Source organism: Bos indicus, chromosome 14, assembly GCF_029378745.1.
Source record: "Bos indicus isolate NIAB-ARS_2022 breed Sahiwal x Tharparkar chromosome 14, NIAB-ARS_B.indTharparkar_mat_pri_1.0, whole genome shotgun sequence".
Lineage (NCBI taxonomy): Eukaryota > Metazoa > Chordata > Mammalia > Artiodactyla > Bovidae > Bos > Bos indicus.
The window spans coordinates 78,039,657-78,064,846 of NC_091773.1; the positions used below are offsets into that span (position 1 = coordinate 78,039,657).

At 39.9% G+C, this 25,190-nt stretch overlaps 1 protein-coding gene across 7 annotated transcripts in view; it reads right to left on the reverse strand.

Moving 5' to 3' along the window:
- RALYL (RALY RNA binding protein like) overlaps window positions 1-25,190 on the reverse strand; it is an 819,948-nt gene that overhangs the window by 34,166 nt on the left and 760,592 nt on the right. For 6 of the 7 annotated variants that reach the window (XM_070802966.1, XM_019974097.2, XM_070802963.1 and 3 more), the window contains one exon: window positions 7,008-7,180. The exons of the other annotated variant lie outside the window; for it this stretch is intronic. In XM_070802966.1, coding sequence (XP_070659067.1) covers window positions 7,008-7,180 — 173 coding nt within the window. The remainder of the gene's footprint in view (window positions 1-7,007; window positions 7,181-25,190) is intronic. 7 annotated transcript variants of the gene reach the window in all.

Genomic DNA, 25,190 nt, shown 5'->3' on the forward strand with positions numbered 1-25,190 from the left:
CGCACTAGGCGCGACGGCCGCTGCGACCGGCGCACTAGGCGCGACGGCCGCTGCGACCGGCGCACTAGGCGCGACGGCCGCTGCGACCGGCGCACTAGGCGCGACGGCCGCTGCGACCGGCGCACTAGGCGCGACGGCCGCTGCGACCGGCGCACTAGGCGCGACGGCCGCTGCGACCGGCGCACTAGGCGCGACGGCCGCTGCGACCGGCGCACTAGGCGCGACGGCCGCTGCGACCGGCGCACTAGGCGCGACGGCCGCTGCGACCGGCGCACTAGGCGCGGCCAAGAGGAGTTACCCCACATCCGAGGTCAGGGGCAGCGGCCGAGAGTGCCAGGCTGCAACGGAGCAGGAACAGCAGAGAAGAGCTACCCAAGTCTGAGGTCAGGGGCCGCGGCCGGGAGGAGCTACCCCACGCCCTCACACCTGAGGCCAGGGGCCGTGGCCAGGAGGACCAAACCCATGCCCGAGGCCAGGGGCGGCGGCTGGGAGGACCAACCCCACATCCAAGGAGCGGTGACTGCCCAGGCACATGAGGGCCTAGAGGTGCTATCCCACGTTGAAGGTCAGGAAGGGCGGCGGTGAGGAGATACCCCTCGTCCAAGGTAAGGAGCAGTGGCTTCACTTTGCTGGAGCAGCTTTGAAGAGATACCCCATGTCCAAGGTAAGAGAAACCCAAGTAAGATGGTAGGTATTGCAAGAGGGCATCAGAGAGCAAACACACTGAAACCATACTCACAGAAAACTAGTCAATCTAATCACACTAGGACCACAGCCTTGTCTAACTCAATGAAACTAAGCCATGCCCGTGGGGCAACCCAAGACGGGCAGGTCATGGTGGAGAGATCTGACAGAATGTGGTCCACTGGAGAAGGGAATGGCAAACCACTTCAGTATTCTTGCCTTGAGAACCCCATAAACAGTATGAAAAGGCAAAATGATAGGATACTGAAAGAGGAATTCCCCAGGTCAGTAGGTGCCCAATATGCTCTGGAGATCAGTGGAAGAATAACTCCAGAAAGAATGAAGGGATGGAGCCAAAGCAAAAACAATACCCAACTGTGGATGTGACTGGTGATAGAAGTAAGGTCCGATGCTGTAAAGAGCAATATTGCATAGGAACCTGGAATGTCAGGTCCATGAATCAAGGCAAATTGGAAGTGGTCAAACAAGAGATGGCAAGAGTGAATGTCGACATTCTAGGAATTATTGAACTGAAATGGACTGGAATGGGTGAATTTAACTCAGATGACCATTATATCTACTACTGCAGGCAGGAATCCCTCAGAAGAAATGGAGTAGCCATCATGGTCAACAAAAGAGTCCAAAATGCAGTACTTGGATGCAATCTCAAAAACGACAGAATGATCTCTGTTCGTTTCCAAGGGAAACCATTCAATATCACAGTAATCCATGTCTATGCCCCAACCAGTAACGCTGAAGAAGCTGAAGTTGAACGGTTCTATGAAGACCTACAAGACCTTTTAGAACTAACACCCCCAAAAGATGTCCTTTTCATTATAGGGGACTGGAATGCAAAAGTAGGAAGTCAAGAAACACCTGGAGTAACAGGCAAATTTGGCCTTGGAATATGGAATGAAGCAGGGCAAAGGCTAACAGAGTTTTGCCAAGGGAACACACTGGTCATAGCAAACACCCTCTTTCAACAACACAAGAGAAGACTCTACACATGGACATCACCAGATGGTCAACACCGAAATCAGATTGATTATGTTCTTTGCAGCCAAAGATGGAGAAGCTCTATACAGTCAACAAAAACAATACTGGGAGCTGACTGTGGCTCAGATCATGAACTTCTTATTGCCAAATTCAGACTTAAATTGAAGAAAGTAGGGAAAACCACTAGACCATTCAAGTATGACCTAAATCAAATCCCTTATGATTAAACAGTGGAAGTGAGATATAGATTTAAGGGCCTAGATCTGATAGATAGACTGCCTGATGAACTATGGAATGAGGTTCGTGACATTGTACAGGAGGAGATAGGGATCAAGACCATCCCCATGGAAAAGAAATGCAGAAAAGCAAAATGGCTATCTGGGGAGGCCTTACAAATAGCTTTGAAAAGAAGAGAAGTGAAAAGCAAAGGAGAAAAGGAAAAATATAAGCATCTGAATGCAGAGTTCGAAACAATAGCAAGAAGAGATAAGAAAGCCTTCTTCAGCCATCAATGCAAAGAAATAGAGGAAAACAACAGAATGGGAAAGACTAGGGATCTCTTCAAGAAAATCAGAGATACCAAAGGAACATTTCATGCAAAATGGGCTCGATAAAGGACAGAAATGGTATGGACCTAACAGAAGCAGAAGATGTTAAGAAGAGATGGCAAGAATACACAGAAGAACTGTACAAAAAAGATCTTCACGACCAAGATAATCACGATGGTGTGATCACTGACCTAGAGCCAGACATCCTGGCATGTGAAGTCAAGTGGGCCTTAGAAGCATCACTAAGAACAAAGCTAGTGGAGGTGATGGAATTCCAGTTGAGCTATTTCAAATCCTGAAAGATAATGCTGTGAAAGTGCTGCACTCAATATGCCAGCAAATTTGGAAACCTCAGCAGTGGCCACAGGACTGGAAAAGGTCCGTTTTCATTCCAATCCCAAAGAAAGGCAATGTCAAAAATGCTCAAACTACCGCACAATTGCACTCATCTTACATGCTAGTAAAGTAATGCTCACAAATCTACAAGCTAGGCTTCAGCAATACGTGAACCGTGAACTTCCTGATGTTCAAGCTGGTTTTAGGAAAGGCAGAGGAACCAGAGATCAAATTGCCAACATCCGCTGGATCATGGAAAAAGCAAGAGAGTTCCAGAAAAACATCTATTTCTGCTTTATTGACTATGCCAAAGCCTTTGACTGTGTGGATCACAATAAACTGTGGAAAATTCTGAAAGAGATGGGAATACCAGACCACCTGATCTGCCTCCTGAGAAATTTGTATGCAGGTCAGGAAGCAACAGTTAGAACTGGACATGGAACAACAGACTGGTTCCAGATAGGAAAAGGAGTACGTCAAGGCTGTATATTGTCACCCTGCTTATGTAACTTCTATGCAGAGTACATCATGAGAAACGCTGTACTGGAAGAAGCACAAGCTGGAATCAAGATTGCCGGGAGAAATATCAATAACCTCAGATATGCAGATGACACCACCCCTATGGCAGAAAGTGAAGAGGAACTAAAAAGCCTCTTGATGAAAGTGAAAGTGGAGAGTGAAAAAGTTGGCTTAAAGCTCAACATTCAGAAAATGAAGATCATGGCTTCCGGTCCCATCACTTCATGGGAAATAGATGGGGAAACAGTGTCAGACTTTATTTTTGGGGGCTCCAAAATCACTGCAGATGGTGACTGCAGCCATGAAATTAAAAGACGCTTACTCCTTGGAAGGAAAGTTATGACCAACCTAGATAGCATATTCAAAAGCAGAGACATTACTTTGCCAACAAAGGTTCGTCTAGTCAAGGCTATGGTTTTTCCTGTGGTGTATGGATGTGAGAGTTGGACTGTGAAGAAGGCTGAGCACCGAAGAATTGATGGTTTTGAACTGTGGTGTTGGAGAGGACTCTTGAGAGTCCCTTGGACTGCAAGGATATCCAACCAGTCCATTCTGAAGGAGACCAGCCCTGGGATTTCTTTGGAAGGAATGATGCTAAAGCTGAAACTCCAGTACTTTGGCCACCTCATGTGAAGAGTTGACTCATTGGAAAAGACTCTGATGATGGGAGGGATTGGGGGCAGGAGGAGAAGGGGACGACAGAGGATGAGATGGCTGGATGGCATCACTGACTCGATGGACTTGGGTCTGGGTGAACTCCGGGAGTTGGTGATGGACAGGGAGGTCTGGTGTGCTGCGATTCATGGGGTCACAAAGAGTCAGACACGACTGAACGACTGAACTGAACTGAACTGAACTGAACAGAGACACTCAGCATACTCATCAGAGATGCTTGGAATGGGACACTGAAATCTGCATTTTTAACTATCTGGAATGGGAGTTAACAAGCTCCAGGTACTTCTGATCCACCTTAAAGTTTGCAGAATTAGAGGAGTACTCTAATTCTTGGTCTTTAACCTCAGCTAGCTATGAACATTAACCATCAATATTTATATATTTTCAAATTAGTGGTCTTCTATGCTTTTCATATTAGCTTCTTCAAATCTTCTCAATCCTATGATAATGCCCATCTCTCCTCACTCCATGGAAACAGTGACAGGCCTTATTTTCTTGGTCTCCAAGATCACTGTGGATGGTGGCTGCAGCCACAAAATTCAAAGACGCTTGCTCCTTGAACGAAAAGCTATGGCCAACCTAGACAGCATATTAATAAGCAGAGACATTACTTTGCCAACAAAATTCCATATAGTCAAAGCTATGTTTTTTGCAGTAGTCATGTACGGATGTGAGAGTTGGACCATAAGGAAGCCTGAGCACCAAATAATTGATCCTTTTAAATTGTGTGCTAGAGAAGACTCTTGAGAGTCTCTTGGACAGCAAAGAGATCAAACCAGTCAATCCTAAAAGAACTGAACCCTGAATATTCATTAGAAGGACTGAAGCTGAAGCTGAAGCTCCAATACTTTGGCCACCTGATGTGAAGAGCCGACTCATTTGAAAAGACCCTGATGCTGGGAAAGATTGAGATCAGGAGGAGAAGGGGACAAAAGAGAATGAAATGATTGAATGTCATCACTGACTCAATGGATATGAGTTTGAGCACAGTCAGGGAGATAGTGAAGGTCAGGGAAGCAGTCCATGGGATCACAGAGTTGGATACAATTTAGCGACTGAACAACAACTCACGCTTCAGAGATTATCACTATCTGACTTCTAATTCGTGTTTGAACTCCTTTAAGGACCTGCCACCACATCCTCAGACTTAATACAGTTTGTTGCAATGAAACAGTGTTCCTCTTTATGTCGAAGGTTCCTAGACTTCTTTCCTATCAGCACCAGGGAGTTTCTCCATTTTTCTCACCATGTTCTCTGTCTCTCTCAGCCTCTTCCACCTGACTTCATCATAATTTAAATTCACACACTTGGGGATTTTGATTTGAAATATGATAAAAAGCATTATAAAAAGTAGATGTTTAAGCAAAGGAGCAGCATTGTCTGGGTTACAGTTTAAAATGACTTTTATCCTTCTTGTGCAGAGAATGGATTGCATGGGCTAAAGCAAAAAGATCAGTTTTGCTGTACTGGAGATGTAACTAGCTTTGGGCTACAATTTGGAGGTAGAATTAATGGGGATAGGTGGAACAAATCAAAAGTAATCTCAGTCTTTTTGGTTTTTAACAGCTGTGTGGATGATGATGCTATGTATGAGAATGAGGAATACTGGAAAGGAATAAGATGGCTGGAAAAATCAAGAATGTTTCTGGCATGTTAAGTTTCAACTGCTTATCGAACAGCTCTGAGGAGATAGGCATCTACTCGAGTCTAGAATTCCAGGAAGAGATAAGAAGTAGAAAGTTAGATTTAGAAATCTCTGGCCTATAAATAGTACTTAAAGCTCTGGTATTTGATGAAGTTACATTGGTAAAGTGTGTAGAGAGAGAAGGTGACCCACGACAAAGCCCAGGGCGACTTCAGTATTTAAAGTGGGGATGTGGAGGGAAAGTTTCTAGCACAGCTGGGTAAGAATGAGCATTTGGTATTCTGAGAAATTCTCCTAAACAGTTTCTAGCCAAATTCCACTGAGGGGTAAATTAAAATAAGAACAGAGAGGCAACCATTAGTAATGACATCATGGAAGCGTCCTGAGACCTCAACAAGAGCAGTCACGCTGAGACAGTGACAACGAAAGTCGGACTGGAATGGGCTGAGGAGCTTGTGCTGGTGGATTAAAGTCCTGCCTGAGGAGCAGCAGAGACACTTGCCAGCCTTTCATTCTAGTCCCTGCTCAATGGATTCCAGAAATCAAAACAGTCTAAAAACAGGTACTTAAACCCTTCAAACCGAGGCAGACTTTTGTAGAAATAAGAATAGTTGTTAAAGGCTCCTATCTCAAAAGCTTAAATAAAGGTACCATGCAGTTTAAACAGATTTGGAATGTTAAAAAATCAATACAGAATTCCACAGATGAAACAAGGACAGGGTAGTTACCATGCTAAAACAACAACCACAGCAAAATTACCTCAGTAACAGTGGGTATTCAAACAGATGGGAATCTGGTATTACCGAGGATTAAGTCAAGTTTAATATAAGCAGTCCATATATATTTGAGAGTTGGCAGCACACACACACACACACACACACATTTGCCTTCTCATCATTTGTATTAGTCAGTCCCCTTAAAGATAGCATATTTAATTTCATGGCTGATAAAATATGAGAAATAGCATCCTCATCAGCATATATTTACCAATATTACCAGCATGTATTTCCCTGGTGTGTTTATACAGGAAAGAACATCTGGAAATGAGCAGTACAGTTATACAACATTGGGGAAATAAAACATGTAAAGAATCAGGTCTTAAATCTACAGCTCATAAGAGCTGGTCGTCAAGCAGCACAGACACGGGATGATAAACTGGCCTCACGCTGAAGGGCAACCGTAGTGAGCAGAGTGCACAGGGCTGCTGACCATGTAACCAATACAGTCGTCATCAGTGAGTGACACTGCTAACTGGGAGGAGGGCCATGTGTCTTGCAGTAGATGACTTTTATTGCCAGGATCTCATACCCACATACAGCTCATGCGTAATGGCTCAAACGCAAGATTCCTGTTGTGATGAAGCACTTGAGAAGGAGAATTTTTCATCTGAGACTGCGAATATATAATTCTAACCTATAATGTTCTTGTTCATTCATTTGTTCCCTCATATTTTAAATTAGCAAAAGTATATTGAGCACTTATTATGTGCAGAGCACTGTCCATGTGTGCCTTAAGCATGCGCACAGGAGGAAGAAATAAGCCCCGGAGAATTCACCTCTGCTTTACAACGAACCGGTTGCGGACATGCCGGGACTGTTCCCTACCAGCTCGTGAGCCCCGTCCTCGTCGAAGTCCTCCTCCACGCCATCGGTCAGCTCCTCCCCGTCAGCGTCGGGCGCTCCCTCTGCAGGCTCCTCCGCGGAGTGGTCCGCGTTCTCTGACACACACTCATCCTGGATCAGCTCTAGACTCGCTTCCAGCTGCTTCTTCTGAGCTTCTGGAGGAGGGGGAGAAAGCAAACGACTGCTACCTTGGGGTGCTCACAAGCCACTGGATAAACCATGAAAAAGCAGTATAGGAATGGGCAAACACCGTACTATGAAGGGTGTGAGGAAGACAAAGTCATGCTAAGGTCAAATTAATTCAGTTGTGTAAATTATGTTCATATACAGGCATGTGTTTACAGGTAATCATGTGTTACAGAATTAGCGAAGTTTGGGGAATCCAGAGGGTCTGTGTATACAAAGAAACAAAGATTTACATAAACAGATTAATCTTTCTGGCTATATCAGAACGTTTCCTCTGAGGAGAAAATACAGCAAGAAAAAAGGGGGAAATCAGATAAAAGTAGAACTTGTTCACTCAAGGAAGGAGGACGAGGAAAGCTCATTGATAAGTTCAAACCCAAGTGAAAAAGACAAAAATTCACTGAGGAAAAAAGTGCAAAAACAGGTATGTTGACTGTCAGACAGCACGTCCATGTGACCAATCCTTTGATATTTTATTCTAAATTTTGTTGGGAGATGTGATTAACTGCAATGGTTAAAATTCTGGGGTTGGAGGGCCAGGTTCAAGAGCTTCATCACTTACCAGCTTTGGGATTCTTAAATGATTAACCCTCCTTATGCCTCCATTTTCTCACCCACACAATGGGGATAGATACCACTTCAAGTAGTGAATCCAAGTGCTTAGTGATTTGCAAATAATAAGTGCTCAACAAATGAAGCTACATTCTACATGAAGAGAACTCTTTCTAATACCAGGGTGTGCGCATTCCATTAACAGAAATTTGCCCAAGTTGGGAATTATGCAGACAACAAAATAATTATTTTCCCTAGTGGCTGGTTTTCATCTTTTGTGAAAATATCAAGAAGGATTGAGTATTGAATAAATGAGATCATTCTTAGGTACTTCCTTCTCTTATTCCCATGTGTACACAACTATCCCTAAAGCTGGGTGCTTTTCACTCATTTTGGCTATTATTATTTGATCATATGGTTACCCAAATATTTGCTTTGAGTTTTAAAAGATGTTACATTTTGAGTGGGCTTATATTTTATAGCAGTAAGGATAGTTTATAGGGCCAAAATATTTTGGGGGTATTCATTCCTGGACTCTTTCATAATATGGGTTAAAAAAGAAATAAACATTGTCATATACATTGTGACTCAGAACAAATCTTTGCAAATATGTAAATCAATAAATGGATAAACATTATGTACAAATAAGCAGAGATCTTCTATAAATAATTTAAAATTGCAATAATAGTTACTTATGAAATACAGGTGTAATGTCAAGGAGATACCGTGGGTTCAGTTCGACCATTGCAAAAAAGTAAATATCAAAATAATGCGAGTCACATGAACTGTTTGGTTCTCAGTACATATAAAAGCTATGTTTACACTATAGTCTATTAAGGTGACAACAGCAGTATGTCTAAAAACAATGTACATACCTTAATTAAAAAATACTTTGTGGCTGAAAAATCGTATTCATCATCTGAACCTTCAGTGAGTCATAATCATTTTGCTGGTGGAGGATTTAAATATTTCAAGAAACACCAAGATGAGACACAAAGACATGAAGTAAGCAAATGCTGTTGGAAAAATGGTGATGGTGCCTCTAAATGAGTTCTTGCATTTTACATCTTCAAGTAATAAAGTTTATTTATTGAAAAGAAGACAGAAGCGTTGTGCCCTGGCCCTGCTGCCCAGGACAGACTACTAGTTCCAGCTTAGTTATTCACCAGTGAATTATACACAGAGGATTGAGTCTGTTTTAGCTACTTGGTCAGGCCATACAAACATATTAAGCTGACCTTTCCTCAAGTACAAAAAAGCTTTCAAAATAATATGTAGATTATGAGGATTAATGAAGTTCATTTTTGGGAAGTGTTTTGCAGACTATGGAAGATAACATAAATGTGTATTGTTACATATAAAAAGGTATACATCTCATTGCGAATGTGTTAAGACAACAATAACAAAACCAACAAGTCTGAAACAAGAAGGCTGATAAGACCAGAGAATAACAGTGAAAAAACCTGTGGGACTGAGGTTATTCAGAAGAAAAGAGCTGACTGATTAAACTAAGGCTAAGAATAATTAGTAGAGGCATTTTAAAATGACAACACTTTGGCACTTTCTCTTCACATTTACTTTACATGTATAGATGCGGACTATATATTATTCCTTGATAGATTTTTAAATCAATTTGTTAGCTTCAGATTTTTCTGTGTAACAATATGATGATGTAAACTCTGCTTTGAAAGCTATACATTTTATCTTCATTTGCATATCTGAATGTTCTGATGGAAGCAAGAGGCATAAATTCTCCCCTTTTCTCTGACATCTAAATAAATTTTACATAGAAAGTCCTATGATCACTACAAAGTGGTTACTGTTAGAGCTAACCAAAGTTTTTTTCCTAAATCTAGAAAATTATTTATTTACAAATAGGGAAATAGGTTAAAGAAAAAAAAAGTTTAATCTAGAGAAAATAACCTAAATATCTGGATTAAAAGAAAGGTAAATTAGGCAAGAGATACAACCAAAACCACAGTGAACTTAACTGTTACTGAAAATTGCGAGATTTTACTCATCTCGTCTCTCTTCACATATCATTGCTTTCTGCAGTTCCAGACCTTTAACTGAGGCTGACCAAGCTACACACATGTGACTAGTACCCGCTGAGAAAAAAACTGTGATGAAAAACAGAGTTACTGTATAATCCACTCCTGATTATACATATAATCCCACTCCTGAACATATAGCCAGAAAAGATGGAAACTCTAATCGGAAATGACACTTGCACCCCAATGCTCACAGCAGCATTACTTTCAATAACCAAGACATGAAAGCAACCTAAGTGTCCATCAACAAATGATGGATAAAGAAGATACGTCACACACACACACACACACACACACAAAATGCAATACACTTGACCATAAAAAGAATGAAATAATGCCTCTTGCAGCAACATGGATGGACCTAGAGATTATCAGACTAAGTGCTGAAAGTCGATAAAGAAAGACAAATGTCATACGATATCACTTATATTTGAAATCGAAGAACAGTACAGAGGAACTTATGTATTGGGTTAGACAAGAAGTTTGCTCAGGTTTTCCAGTAACATCTTATGGGAAAACCTGAACTTTTTGTCCAGCCCAATACAAATAGAGAAACAAACTCACAGAAAAATCTGTGGTCTCCAGAAGGGAGGGGAGGGAAGGAATAAATCAGGACTAGGGGATTAGCAGATATAAGTTGTCATATTTAAAACAGATAAACAACCAGGATTTACTGTATAGCACAGAGGACTATATTCAATATCTTGCAATAACCTATAATGGAAAAGAATAGAAAAAAAAGTATGAATCATTTTGCTGTAGACTTGGAGATAACACAATATGAAAATAAACTATATTTTAAATTTTAAAAAAAGCTAGGATGGGCAGACTAGAGAGAGCACAGAAAAGCTTGGACTCCTCCGGCATTAATCGTGTCATATGCTCTACTCTGCTGCGTCTATATCACGATCCCTTGGAGGGCACGTGGATTTGCTACTCTGGTCCGATCTTCTACTCTTTCTCCTAAGTTTGTACTTATCACTTGATGCCCTTCCTTCTAGCCACTTTGGGTCACTACGATGCTTGTTCAAATGCTCCGGCTCTCAAATCCTGGTGTCGGCATTTTAAGACCAAAAAAAAAAAAAAGAAAGAAAGAAAATGGTTTGGCATTGGATAACTAGTATTTTATTAAAAAATGTTCCCAACCTTACAACTTTTCCAAGTGCTAAACTTTCTTATTTTAAATCATTGTGTTTATTCTTTTGTTATCATACATAAATGGGCTTCTGGTTAAAATTCACATTCTATTGGAAATTCATTTAATCTGGCATCTCTCTTTCTTCTCTAATGATATCAGAAATACTTGTTCTTTAAAAATCGCCACTTTTTGATATTGAAAGTTTATATATATATATAGTTCCCCGCCGACTCTAGAAAATCTGTCACAGAATCTATGCAGGACCAGGTCTAGGAGCTGTGTAATTCTCATTTGGCTTTACATAACAATATGATTCAGTTATCTTTGGAATCCAAGCTGACTTTCCTGATCTTCTTAGCTGAATACAATCCCTTCTCCTTTGATTAACCAAAGCTTGGATCGAATAGCTCCCCTGTCATCCTCTCCTTTTCTCATTAGTGTTTAAGCTTCCTTGAAACTTGAGCTATTGCTTCAAAAGGTCATTGTCACACTCTAAGCGGATAATAAAGATATTGATCTTTTGTTAAGTGAAAAATGCAATACAGGTCAGTTATCAAGAAATATTTTGATGTGCTCTGTACCCCTCACTGAATGCCTCATACACAGAAGAGAGAAGGTATTAGAATATAGGATTTGAGATCCACACTTTTGCTCATTACTAGTTCTAGTAATTGTAATTTTCTTTTCTGAAAGATGAGCATAAAAATAACATCTTTCAGAGGGTTTCAGTGTACTCAACTGAGGAGAAAGAAGTGAATATGTTTTTAAATAAAGGCTACACAAACATGCTACCTTAGGAGGTTCCAAATAATTATTGAGTTGAATCTGTATGGATTGCTTAATGGCTATAGATAAATTTTCCATGGCAAAATAATTCATCACTACTGATCATTAAGAATTATATATTACAAAGACAATTTTGGCTTTGACATGGTCCCTTAATTTCTGTTTAGACAGACGATGTTTTAAGTTACTCTGTTTTGTGTATTAATATGGAATATATGTGTAACTCCTCTGATGACCTATTTCAAAGGCAATTGTGCATTAATATAGCATATTCCAAAAAACCCTATAACATCCTCATTCATCCACTCATTAATTTGAAAGCTAAATGAACGGGAGATATTATCTGAGTTGAGAAAAAAGGCTTACTTGATTCATAGGAGTTTAACAGACATATAATCAATATGTGCTTTAGTAATGTGGTCATCACAGATTTTTGTCATTATCACTGGAAAATGTTATAATCACTAAATGGTGATAGGTTTCATGAAAAAAAAAAACACACATGAAAGCTTATCTTGTTTATTAAACTGTTGGTTCACAATAAGCAGTTTTGATCCAGTTACTATATTGCTAAAATAGAAAGAAAGCAACTTGTTTTTTTTTTGAATAATTATCTAATTTTACTTCTACTAGAAATGAGTAGCTTAGTAGTAGTTGTAGGTTTTTAGTTTATTCTTAATGTCATAGCAGTCTATTTATCTGCAATTCTTTTTCTACTTATTTTTACTTTTTATTGTGATCATATGTGTGTGCGCACATGTGTGCATTTATAACTCTACTACTGAAGTTTCTTTGGGTCAGAAACATTTTTATAGATTTTTTAACTCAGAGCCGTATGTGCAAATTAAATATTTGTTGAATATATTCCTGAACTTTTAAGGAGCTAAAAAATGAAAATAAATGTTTGGGCATCAAATTCTTTTCACAGAGTCAAAGCGATTTTTGAATTTGGCACCATGGTAGCAACAATATAAATTCAGCAAGAAACTAAAAGAAACCTCCTTGCCACATTCTACACAAGAGCCCCACACCGCTAAGGCAAAGTCAACTGCGGAGTGAGAGAGAGTCTCAGAGAAAAGTTGTTCACGGTTATTCTGACAGGTCTTGAGGAGAAAAATAATCTGTGAAGACTTCAGGTGTAGGTCAGAGGCGAGCTGCCTTTGAACACTGGTGTCTGGGAGTCCTCACTGACTTTTCAAGTCAGAGTGAGTGTGACCACAACATTTCTTTTGGGAGAACAGTGAGTTAGTTTTAGATTTTTAAAAAGAATATGTCAGGAGCCAACAAGTTCATAGCTTGTGCCTAAAAAGTATCTCTAATATTCTATAAACTATGAATTCCAACAGATAAATGTTCATTTTGGCTGCAAGTTAGTGGGTGCTTACAAAGTGCTGACTATGGGACATTCATTACCCTTAGGCACTGAAGCGTCCTGAAGGGCAGGCTTATTTCCCATTTTCCAGAGGGAGAAAGTGAGGCATGTAGATGTTCGGGAGGGTGGCTACAATGAGCTGGAATCCCCATCACAGGTTGTCTGACTCCACAGCCTGGGTTGTTTCCTAACATAGCTCAAGAAAAAGGCCTAATTTAACACACCAGGTGAGTGCTGACTCAGAAGCCAGACAATTTTTTTTAGGCTTAAATTTTTTTAATTTTAAAATCTTTTATTGAAGTATAATTGGTTTGCAATACTGTTAATTACTGCTGTCCGGCAAAGTGATTCAGTTACACACATATAACACAAATGTGTGTCTGTATACACTCACAGGCTTTTTAAAGAAGCATTCTTTTCTATTAGGGTTTATCATGGGCTATTGAATGTCGCTCCTGGGGCGGCAGGGACTACTGCAATGAAGCAGAAGCCTGTTTCTTGGTCCTGTATATAAAAACTGACATTTGCTGGCCCCACCCTCCCAGCTCACCCTCCCCCAGCCCCAGTTCCCTTGGCAAGCACAAGTCTGCTCTTTATGTCTCTGAGTCTGTTCCATAGACAGGTTCCTTTGGGTCATATTTTAGATTCCACATACAAGTGATACCATCTGTTGTTATCTTTCTTTTTCTGACTTACTCAATACGATAATCTCTAGTTGCATCCATGTTGCTGCAAATGACATTATTTGGTTGTTTTTGCGGCTGAGTAGTATTCCATTGTGGATATATATATATATATATATACACCACATCTTTTTTATCCCTTCATCTGTCCATGGACGTGCAAGTTGTTTCCATATATTGGCTATTGTGAATAGTGTGTCTATAAACATGTGGGTGCATATATCATTTGGATTATAGTTTTGTCCAGATATATGCCGAAGAGTGGGATTGCTGGCTCGTGTGTTAATTCCGTTTTTAGTTTTCTGAGGAACATCTATGCTGTTTTCCACAGTGGCCGAACCAACTTATGTTCCTACCAACAGAGTAGGAGGGAGGAACCAGGTAATTTTAAATTCAAGAATGAAGAAGTCTGCTTAGGGATACATGTTCAAACTAAGCAGTGGCTATCAAAGGAAAAGACGTGCAAGTGACAGGTAAATACTCTGTTTAAGGAAAAATGCCTCAGGCTCTAAGAAGCCTTCAAAGGAAAGAACTTGATACTAAATTTCAATCCTCATACTCAAATGCTTTTCCTGTACATCTCATTCTATTTCAACACATATATATGATCTAGAAAACAAGTTAGAATGGTTGGGATTTATGTTAGAAGCATTTTTATTAAATTCAGTTTGCTGTAGAGCTATTATCATTAATATAACTCTGAAAATTGGTTGAGTTGGCAATTAAGTTTTTTGAAATGCTGGCTTAATTGCTAGCTAATTGCTAGCTGAATTGTACTTAGCAGATGGTTGGAAAGGATGTTGACATAAAACAGTCACATTACTCATCAGAGTCAGCTAGTATCCTGAAACCATTGTTTTTGCATTGGAAATATAAACTATATTTTTAAAAAATTCTGCAACACTTGTATATAATATGAATTTAACTCAATTATTCCAGTAACTGTCAATTAGAAAGATGTACATTTTATGACTGGCATTACTAATAATGACATAAATGAGCATTAGGGAAGCTATTCAAGAAGAATGCTTTTAGATTAAAATATTAGTTACATCAGTACATTCTGGGACAAAATGACCTCAAAGTGTTCACAAGAAGCACCCTTGGTAGTAGAGGTAACCAAAAATTCAATAAAATCATTAAAAAATTACTGAGATACTGTGTTTGTTTAAATCCCACTAATTTTAAGGAACAGATATTATTTTACTCATTTTATACATTTTATAAGGACCTTTCCAAATTTTCTGCAGCTAGTAAGTCCTGGAAATAAGTTTCTTGTAGGATGTGAACCTAGCTCTGTTAATTTCAGAGACTGGGCCCTTGGATGTTTTAGCAGTATAAATCCATGTGTCCCATGGAAGATGAATTAGGGAGGAAACAAACTAGAATTGGAGAGAACAGCTAAAAGTTCTTAAAAAAATAAGAAAAGGGCAACAGAGCATGTGAGTGGGCTTGGGTATTAGCAGTACCATTGGAAAAAAGGACAGAAACCGCATAGACTTAATAGAAGCAGAAGACATTAAGAAGAGGTGGTATAAATGCATGGAAGAACTATACGAAACAGACCTTCATACCCAGATAACCACGATGGTGTGATCACTCACCTAGAGCCAGACATTCTGGACTGCAAAATCAAGGGGGCCTTAGGAAGCAACACTACGAACAAAGCTAGTGGAGGTGATGGAATTCCAGCTGAGCTATTTCTAATCCTAAAAGATGATGCTGTGAAAGTGCTACACTCAATATGCCAGCAAATTTGGAAAACTCAGCAGTGGCCACAGGACTGGAAAAGGTCAGTTTTCATTCCAATCCCAAAGAAAAGCAATGCCAAAGAATGTTCAAGCTACTGCACAATTGCACTCATCTCACACACTAACAAAGTAATGCTCAAAATTCTCCAAGCCAGGCTTCAACAGTACGTGAACTGAGAACTTCGATATGTTCAAGCTGGATTTAGAAAAGGCAGAGGAACCAGAGGTTAAATTGTCAACATTCACTGGATCATAGAAAAAGCAAGAGAATTCCAGAAAAAGTTCCTGGGAAAGCAATAGAAACAGTTACAGACTTAATTTTCTTGGGCTCCAAAATCACTGCAGATGGTGACTGCAGCCGTGAAATTAAAAGATGCTTGCTCCTTGGAAGAAAAGTTATGACCAACCTAGATAGCATATTAAAAAGCAGAGACATTACTTGGCTGACAAAGGTTTGTATAGTCAAAGCTATGGTTTTTCCAGTAGTCATGTATGGATGTGAGAGGTGGAACCTAAAGAAAGCTGGGCACTGAAGAATTGATGCTTCTGAACTGTGGTGTTGGATAAGACTCTTGAGAGTCCGTTGGACTGCAAGGAGATCCAACCAGTCCATCCTAAAGGAAATCATTCCTGAATATTCACTGGAAGAACTGATGTTGAAGCTGAAACTCCAATACTTTGGCCACCTGATGTGAAGAGCCGACTCATTAGAAAAGACCCTGATGCTGGGAAGATTGAAGGCAGGAGGAGAAGGGGACGACAGAGGATGAGATGGTTGGATGGCATCAATGGCTCAATAGACAAGAGTTTAAGCCAGCTCCAGGAGATGGTGAAGGACAGGGAAGCCTGGCGTGCTCCAGTCCATGGGGTCACAGAGTCAGACACAACTCCCTGAACGAGTGAACAGCAATCAGAAAATAGAAGGTGTTGAGTAAAAGGATGCCAAAGGTCAGATTTTGCAACGCTAGTCATAGTAGGGTCAGAAGATGATGTTGAGGTCGGCAGTGTGGATGACAGGATTTGTTACATGGTGATGTGACGGAAGTCGGACATGGAAAGAAGTGTGTATTTAGAGGAGAAAGAGGTCCGCTCTGAAAGGCTATGACTACGCTATTACAAAGAAAACCTTGCTGTTAGCCTTGGCATAACTGCTCTTTGACAGCCTTCATTCTATGGTCCTGACTTCCTTTTTCTTAGAGCGTTTACTTTAGAATCCTTGCAACTGCGGATTCTTTCTATGCTTCTTTGAAGTGTACATCTTTTTACAAATCTGGCATGTCTTCTCAAGACCTGGAGGCCCTCCCTTTGAAATTCAATCATTAGAAAAAGATGGGACGACTCCTGTCTCCCGGTCTCCGTGGACCAACAGGAGCCTGACTTCCATAGGCACAGTCAGCAAACACAGGTGGCCTCATCTTATTGATCAACCTCCCTACTAATATCCTCCAATACATTTTCATCATCGCACTCTTGCATTTAAAAACCTTCCTGCCTTTTGTTTTAGTAGAGTTGAGTTCAATTTCCATCCCCTATTGCAATAGTCTTTTTTTTTTTTTGAAATTGCAATATTTTGACCCTGACCACAGCAGTCTTGAGTGAAGTCTTCCTTGTCATTTTTAACACGTGTCCAGTGACACTTATCTGATGGATGTCACAGGATCTCTCCAAGAAGTAGTTGGGAAAGCTCTGATCCATTTGCTAAAGACAACTCAATCTCATCCCTGTCACCCTGTAAATTGGGCTTCTTGAAAACAACTTTTGTAGTTAAATATTTCCATAAGATTTGTTAAGAAAAATAGCAAGTCCCACTTGCTTCACCATTCTAAGCTCTTTAAGGGCTTTGCATTTGCGTAGCTAATCTGTTAAAAACTTGGTTTTGTTTCCCAAACAGGATGTTTCTATTGCTACTTCTTGATTAGTTTTATTCATTGTCTACTGACATCACCCTTGGGAAACTGGAGACTCAGTTCTCTGTCTACAAGTTCCCACTTCCCATCTCCTTAGAGAGCTATATTATAAATTAGATTAGATCAATTTTCAGTTTTTACATAAATTTAACTATGTAAATACTTTGGGAAGCTAAGCTGTTAGTATATAATGAGTACTTTTTTCTTTCCCAAACAGTATTTTACTTTCTTTGGAGGTAAAAGAAACACCCATTTCCTTTGGGTGTTTGTGTGTTGTTAACTTAATTCTCTACGTACTTCTATGCCTCTTTGATTTGTACAAATGCTTATGTAAACTTACTGCTCCTCAGCCACATGTGTAAGTCTCATCTCAATGAACTCACTTCCCCACCTATTAGCCACCGGACCCGTTTCATCTTCTTGACAAAGTCTCTCCTGGAACTTCTGAACTGGTCTCTCTGGACTCAGTTATTTCCAGGTCTCTTTCTTAACTCGTATGCTAGAATCTTCCTCACCATCATCCTCAGGATTCCCTTTGCCTTTGGATACCCTGCTTTGGGAAAGTCATGTGTTTCCCTTTTGGAGTCTAACTCCTTGCTTTGGGAATTAGGTATAGAACTACAGCCTGCAAATACTTCTCTCAGAATTTTTAGGGCCTGTTTTCATTGCCTTCCAGCTTTTAGTGTGGCTGCTGAAAACCCCATTGGCATTCTGACTCCTGTTTCTTTACATAAAACACTTTCTGTCTCTTGTCCTCGATGTCTCTCTGGGAGCTTATAGGATCTTATCTTTGGCCCGGTGTTCTGAAATGTCACCGTTTCCTGCTTTGATGTGCATCAGTTACAGGCACTCAGGGCATCCTTTCAATCTTGTTGACTATGTTCTTCAGTTTTGGTTAACTTTTTCCCTGAAAAACTTTTTTTTGGATGATCCTTCTCCCCTTTCTTTCTGAAACCCTGTTTTTCAGATATTCATCTAGTAATTTCCATACCCTTCCCTTCCTATTTTCCATCTGTAGTTTCTTTTGTATTGTCTGGGAGAATTTCCTCAATTTTGTCTTTCAATTCTGCATTATTTATTTGTGCTATCATATGTTAATTTCTAAAACCACTTTTATCTGCCTTTTAAATACTGAGTTTTAATCTTGTGCTTTTATTTCGTGAACATAATATCTTCTCTTTCTCTCTGAGGGTATTAATCAACGGTTCACTGTTTTATTTTGAAGTTTTATTCTTCCTGCTCAATCTGCTTCCTCCAGTTTTTTCGTTCTTTTTCTCTTCTTTTTTGGTATTTGGTTTTAATGTTAAATGCTTTCTGCCATCTGGTGAACCCTGTCTGCTCATATTAACAGTATTAAAATATGGATGGGCAGTTTTGTAAGAATAACGGGATCTTGTTTCTAAAGGGTGATACTGTTTCCTTGGCTTGTACCCATGCCAATGTCTTTAAATATTTTTTCTTAAGTTGCTCATATTCCCAATTAAAACCTCTTCCAGTGGCCTACCAGTAGTCTGGCAGCCGAAGGGGAAAAGAATTCTTGGAATTTCTATGCTGCTGCTGCTAAGTCACTTCAATCGTGTCCAACTCTGTGCGACCCCACAGACGGCAGCCCGCCAGGCTCCCCCGTCCCTGGGATTCTGCAGGCAAGAACACTGGAGTGGGTTGCCATTTCCTCCTCCAATGCATGAAAGTGAAAAGTGAAAGTGAAGTCGGTCAGTCATGTCTGACTCTAGCGACCCCATGGACTGCAGTCTACCAGGCTCCTCTGTCCATGGGATTTTCCAGGCAAGAGTACTGGAGTGGGGTGCCATTGCCTTCTCCTGGAATTTCTATAGTAACTGTAAATTTCTGCTTTTCTCCGTTAAAAACTGCCTTCAAATTTGTTAGTTGTCTATTACATCTGAAATGTGTTGTTTTCACTTTCCTAGAAGAAACTTCTTAGGGCTTCTAGTGGACCAGGAAGAGTTGGGAATGGTGACATAGAAATCTGTTTCCTAAGAGACTTTTAGCCATTTATACCCTCTTTTCCATAGGAATATGATAGCTTTGATTCTGAGCCTTTCGGGAGTTCTGTGGTTAAAACTGGACTCATTTATAGAATGTGTTAAGTCAGGCAGAGTTCTCCTTCAGCTTTCCAGCTTCTAAAATTTTGTTCTCATTCTCTTTTATGTCTAAGAATTTTCTTTTTTAAAACCTAGACATTATTTTAATGCAGTATCAGGAGGGGGCAGAGTTTAATTCACGTGTGCAGTTCAACATCTGTAACCAGACACAATACCAATCTAATCCAAAGTCTATTCAGAACAGAACTAGCAGTCACATTATAGGCTGCAGCAGCAGATTATATCTGGAGAACCATTTTCCATTCTGAGTACCACAGTCTGCAGTTAATAAACTACAGAATACCCAGAGAAGAGGGATGACAGTGGTTCAAGATCCAAAACTAATGTACAGGAGAAGTAGCTGAAAAAATTACTGATATTTATCCAGAGTCGACAAAGCTCCATCTAGTCAAAGCTATGGTTTTTCCAGTAGTCATGTATGGATGTGAGAGTTGGACCATAAAGAAAGCTGAGCACCAATGAATTGATGCTTTTGAACTGTGGTGTTGGAGAAGACTCTTGAGAGTCCCTTGGATTGCAAGCAGATCCAACCAGTCCATCCTAAAGGATATCAGTCCTGAATATTCATTGGAAGGATTGATGCTGAAGCTGAAACTCCAGACTTTGGCCACCTGATGCAAAACGCTGACTAATTAGAAAAGACCCTGATGCTGGGAAAGACTGAAGGCAGGAGGAGAAGGGGACGACAGAAGATGAGATGGTTGATGGCATCGCCGACTTGATGTACATGAGTCTGAACAAGCTCCAGGGGTTGGTGATAGACAGGGAAGCCTGGCATGCTACAGTCCATGGGGTCACAAAGAGTCGGACATGACTGAGCAATTGAACTAAACTGATCTAGAGAATAGAAGGCTTCAAAGATTCTTTGACCAAAATTTGAATGCAACTAAGTTGAGCGTCTATGGCCACTTATATTGACTTCTTATTCAGAAGTTTTGGAAGGGTTACAATACTATAATTCTTTTATGTATTTAATTGGCTATTACATTCTATTCTATTACAAGAAATTAGACATTCAGCTTAGTTTCAGAGGCCATAAAAGGGTACATAAACCAAATGCAAACAAAGTCTATTTCAGCTCAGTATAAGGAGCACTGATGCATAAATATGTGGTATATGTTTGTAATATTCTAATTTTTGGACATCATTTTTTTTTAATCTCTATTTTTTACAAAATATATGCAGTTCAGTTGCTCAGTCATGTCTGACTCCTTGTGACCCCACGGACTGTAGCATGTCAGGCTTTCTTGTCCATCACCAATTTCCAGAGCTTGCTCAAACTCATATCCATTGAGTCAGTGATGCCATCCAACCATCTCATCCTCTGTTGTCCCCTTCTCTTCCTGCCTTCAATCTTTCCCATAATCAGGGTCTTTTCAAATGAGTCAGCTCTTCACATCAGGTGGCCAAAGTATTGGAGTTTCAGCTTCAACATCAGTCCTTCCAATGAACACCCAGAACTGATCTCCTTTAGGATGGACTGGTTAGATCTCCTTGCAGTCCAAGGGACTTTCAAGAGTCTTCTCCAACACCACAATTCAAAAGCATCAATTCTTCAGCACTCAGCTTTCTTTATAGACCAGCTCTCACACACATACATGACTACTAGAAAAACCATAGCTTTGACTAGATGGACTTTTTTTGGCAAAGCAATGTCTCTGCTTTGTAATATACTGTCTAGGTTGGTCATAGCTTTTCTTCCAAGGAGCAAGCATCTTTTAATTTCATGGCTGCAGTCACCATCTGCAGTGATTTTGGAGCCCAAGAAAATTAAGTCTGTCACTGTTTTCATTGTTTCTCCATCTGTTTGCCATGGAGTGATGGGACTGGATGCCATGATCTTAATTTTTTGAATGCTGAGCTTTAGGCCAGCTTTTTCACTCTCCTCTTTCACTTTCATCAAGAGGCTCTTTAGTTTGTCTTCACTTTGTGCCATAACGGTGGTGTTCAACTGTGTATCTGAGATTATTGATATTTCTCCCAGCAATCTTGATTCCAGCTTGTGCTTCATCCAGCACAGCATTTCTCATGATGTATTCTGCATATAAGTTAAATGAGCAGGGTGACAATATACAGCCTTGACGTACTCCTTTCCCAATTTGGAACCAGTTTGTTGTTCTATGTCCAGGTCTAGCTGTTGCTTCTTGACGTGCATACTGATGTCTTAGGAAGCAGGTAAAGCGGTCTGGTATTCCTATCTCTAAGAATTGTCCTCAGTTTATTGTGATCCACATAGTCAAATGCTTTAGAGCACTCAATGAAACAGAAATAGATGTTTTTCTGGAACTCTCCTGCTTTTTCTGTGATCCAACGGATGTTGGTAATTTGATCTCTGGTTCCTCTGCCTTTCCTAAATTCAGCTTGAACATCTGGAAGTTCACAGTTCACGTACTGTTTGTTGAAGCCTGGCTTGGAGAATTTTGAGCCATTACTTTACTGGCGTGTGAGATGAGTGCAATTGTGTGGTAGTTTGAGCATTCTTTGGCATTGCCTTTCTTTGGGATTGGAATGAAAACTGACCTTTTCCAGTCCTATGGCCACTGCTGAGCGTTCCAGATTTGCTGGCATATTAAGTGTAGCACTTTCACAGCATCATCTTTTAGAATTGAAATAGTCTGGCTCTAGGTGAGTGATCACACCATCGTGATTATCTGGGTCATGAAGGTCTTTTTTGTACAGTTTTTCTGTGTATTCTTGCCACCTCTTCTTAATATCTTCTGCTTCTGTTAGGTCTCTACAATTTCTGTCCTTTATCGAGCCCATCTTTGCATGAAACATCCCCTTGGTATCTCTAATTTTCTTGAAGAGATCTCTGGTCTTTCCCATTCTATTGTTTTCCTCTATCTCTCTGCACTGATCACCGAGGAAGGCTTTCTTATCTCTCCTTGCTATTCTTTGGAACTCTGTACTCAAATGGGTATATCTTTCATTTCTCCTTTGTCTTTAGCCTCTCCTTTTCTCAGCTATTTGTAAGGCCTCCTCAGACAGCCATTTTGCCTTTTTGTATATACCAAACATACTGGCAGGATGAATTTATCCTGTGGGACTGAAGTGTGACCTCTCTAATGGTCAGGTCTAATGGGTAGGATAGGTTAGCTATTTTCACTGGAATTGTCCAAGTGAGTCTGACAGGTCACACATGAGGCCTACCACTGAGAATAAAGTTGAGTTAAAGAATGCCTAATTGCCTTTTCATATCAGAGAGTCTTTGCAGGGAATTTGTTTTTTTAAAAAGAGTTCACTGTCCATTGTATGATATCGTCTTTAGTTTTATTTCTTTTTCCTTTTTACCTTTTATGGTCATTTTGCATCACTGTGTAAACCACACATAAATTGTGCTCTTCGTATGTGTCAATTTATGATTCTCTTTTAAAAGGATCATCTAAGAAGGACAATTGGAGGTAAACTGATATGTTATTTGTTGTTTATAATAATCCATAGTCACCATATTCCAAAGCAATGTTATTTGAATTATTCAAGTGGGAAAAAATAACACTTGCAGAGTGGATTCATATTAATCATGATTTTAAAGCTAGAACATATGTTTGAGGCCATAATCCCTTCCTCTAGTTTTCATTTGAGGGGCCTGAGACCTAGAGAAGTTAAATGACTTGCTAAGTCATGCCTCATGCACAGCACACAGTGTTTGAAGATTTAGAAAAATTAGTGAAAACATGACCTTGTTCTGAGGAAGTTCATATCTCAAAGGAAGAGACAAGATACTATGCAAACATCTTATTAGCAGCAATTTAACACATAAAAAAATCCAAAATGATGTCATTATAACCTCATTACAATTACTCCTGATAGCTTAGGATTTCATACAAAAAAGAAAAAAATGATCCTGTGACATTTGAACTCAGGACAAGTTCCACGCTGTGTGGCTTTATCCTGCTTGTAACCCTCCATCTCTTTGCTGTCACTATCCTAAGCTGGACATTTTTGTCATCAGATGGACTAAGTTGGAAATGAGAGGTCTATAAAAGAGCAATAGTGAAGAGTGAATGTTAACTACTGAATAACTGGCCTGCAACCAAATGAACAATAAAATGAGTATCCCCTTAAATTCAATAAGGAGGTATCGGGCACTTAAAAAGATTTAAAATATTTCTCTCCACTTTCTACCATGTAGTACAGACACCGTGCAACCCTGATTTCTTTTCATAAAGAAAATTTAGAAAGTGATCGTCTTAACTCCATAAATATGAATATTGTTCAGGAGACAATTACTGAGAGAATGAAATGACAAATTAAATAATTCCATTTTCTTCCTACATGTTCAAGTAGGAAAGACATAAATATCAAAGGCTTAAGCCCATCATCTTAAAGATAACTGCCTTGTGACTGGGAAAGTCGAAAAACATACAAAAATAAGGTGACAGCCTTTCATGAAAAGAAAATGCAAGCTTTGAATTTTAGTGGCATGTTTATAGATGATCTTCTAAGAAGATATGTGGAAGGCATTTTTCATTGCAGGAAACTGGAAGTTATAATATGATGGAATAAGGATCACATTTTTCTCTTTGAGGTGATTTATATTTAAATGAGTTCTCCATAATCCTTTAAACTGAAGTGCAAATTGGTTATCAAAGTCCTTTGCTGTAAGGGTTGTTTTACATAATAACGAATTTCACAGAAGTTCCTCAAAGGGAAACATTGATTCAGGCAACATCACAGGATATTTGAGTTCTGGCAACAGTTTAGATTAGTGCCATAGACAGCGCATAAAAAACTTTCTGAAATCTAAATTTCTCCATTAAGAAGTATAGGCAGCATATCTTTTCTCAATGGAAAATGTGACTGAAATTTGTAATAAAAATGATCTCATTTTGTCTATTATTTATTTATCATCTCTCCTCCACACCAACTCAATAAAAGTTAATGAGAATCTAGGTATATGGCTTTTGATTTAAAAAGCTGGTGTCATGGAAGTCGTAGGAAGTATTTGTCTATATATGCTTACATTCCTATGGACACTAAATGGCTCCAATTGTGAAGCATTTATTCTGGGCTAGTAAGTAACTTACATTTGCCGCTTGACTCACTTCTCACAAGGTCAGGTAGCCACTGCTGTTCTCATTTGGTAAACGAGAAAACGGAGGCTAGGTGGCGTGTGAGGATTTGAACCACAGGGCACGTCTCTCATCCACTGGGCTCGACACCCCCTCGACACCGGCTTCGTTTCTGAACCCCGTGTCACTCATCACCGGAAGGTCACTGCTGGTCCCCTGCCCAGTGACCCGGGCAACAGACAGGCTGGATCTCATCATCAGTTGCTACCCAGGGAGCCTCACTGCAGGCAGACCCTGAGCGGAACCTGAGGCTGATACCTCAGAGGAGGCACTGCTTTCCCTCGCCAGAGCTGGCTTTGAGACTCTAGGTCTGTCACGAACCATACATGTGGTCATGGAAAAGTCAGTTTACTTCCTTGGGCCTTCCTTTTCTCATCTGCAAAATGAGAAAGCTGGATTTGACGAGCAGGTTTCAAAACTGTCTTGCTTAATTTTGAAAAGTGAAGCTCTTTCAGCCAGGGAAATCTTGTGATGAATTTCAACATATAAAATAGACACAGGTGGAGCCACATTATTTGGAGAAAGGGCCGGGTTTGGAGGAGTC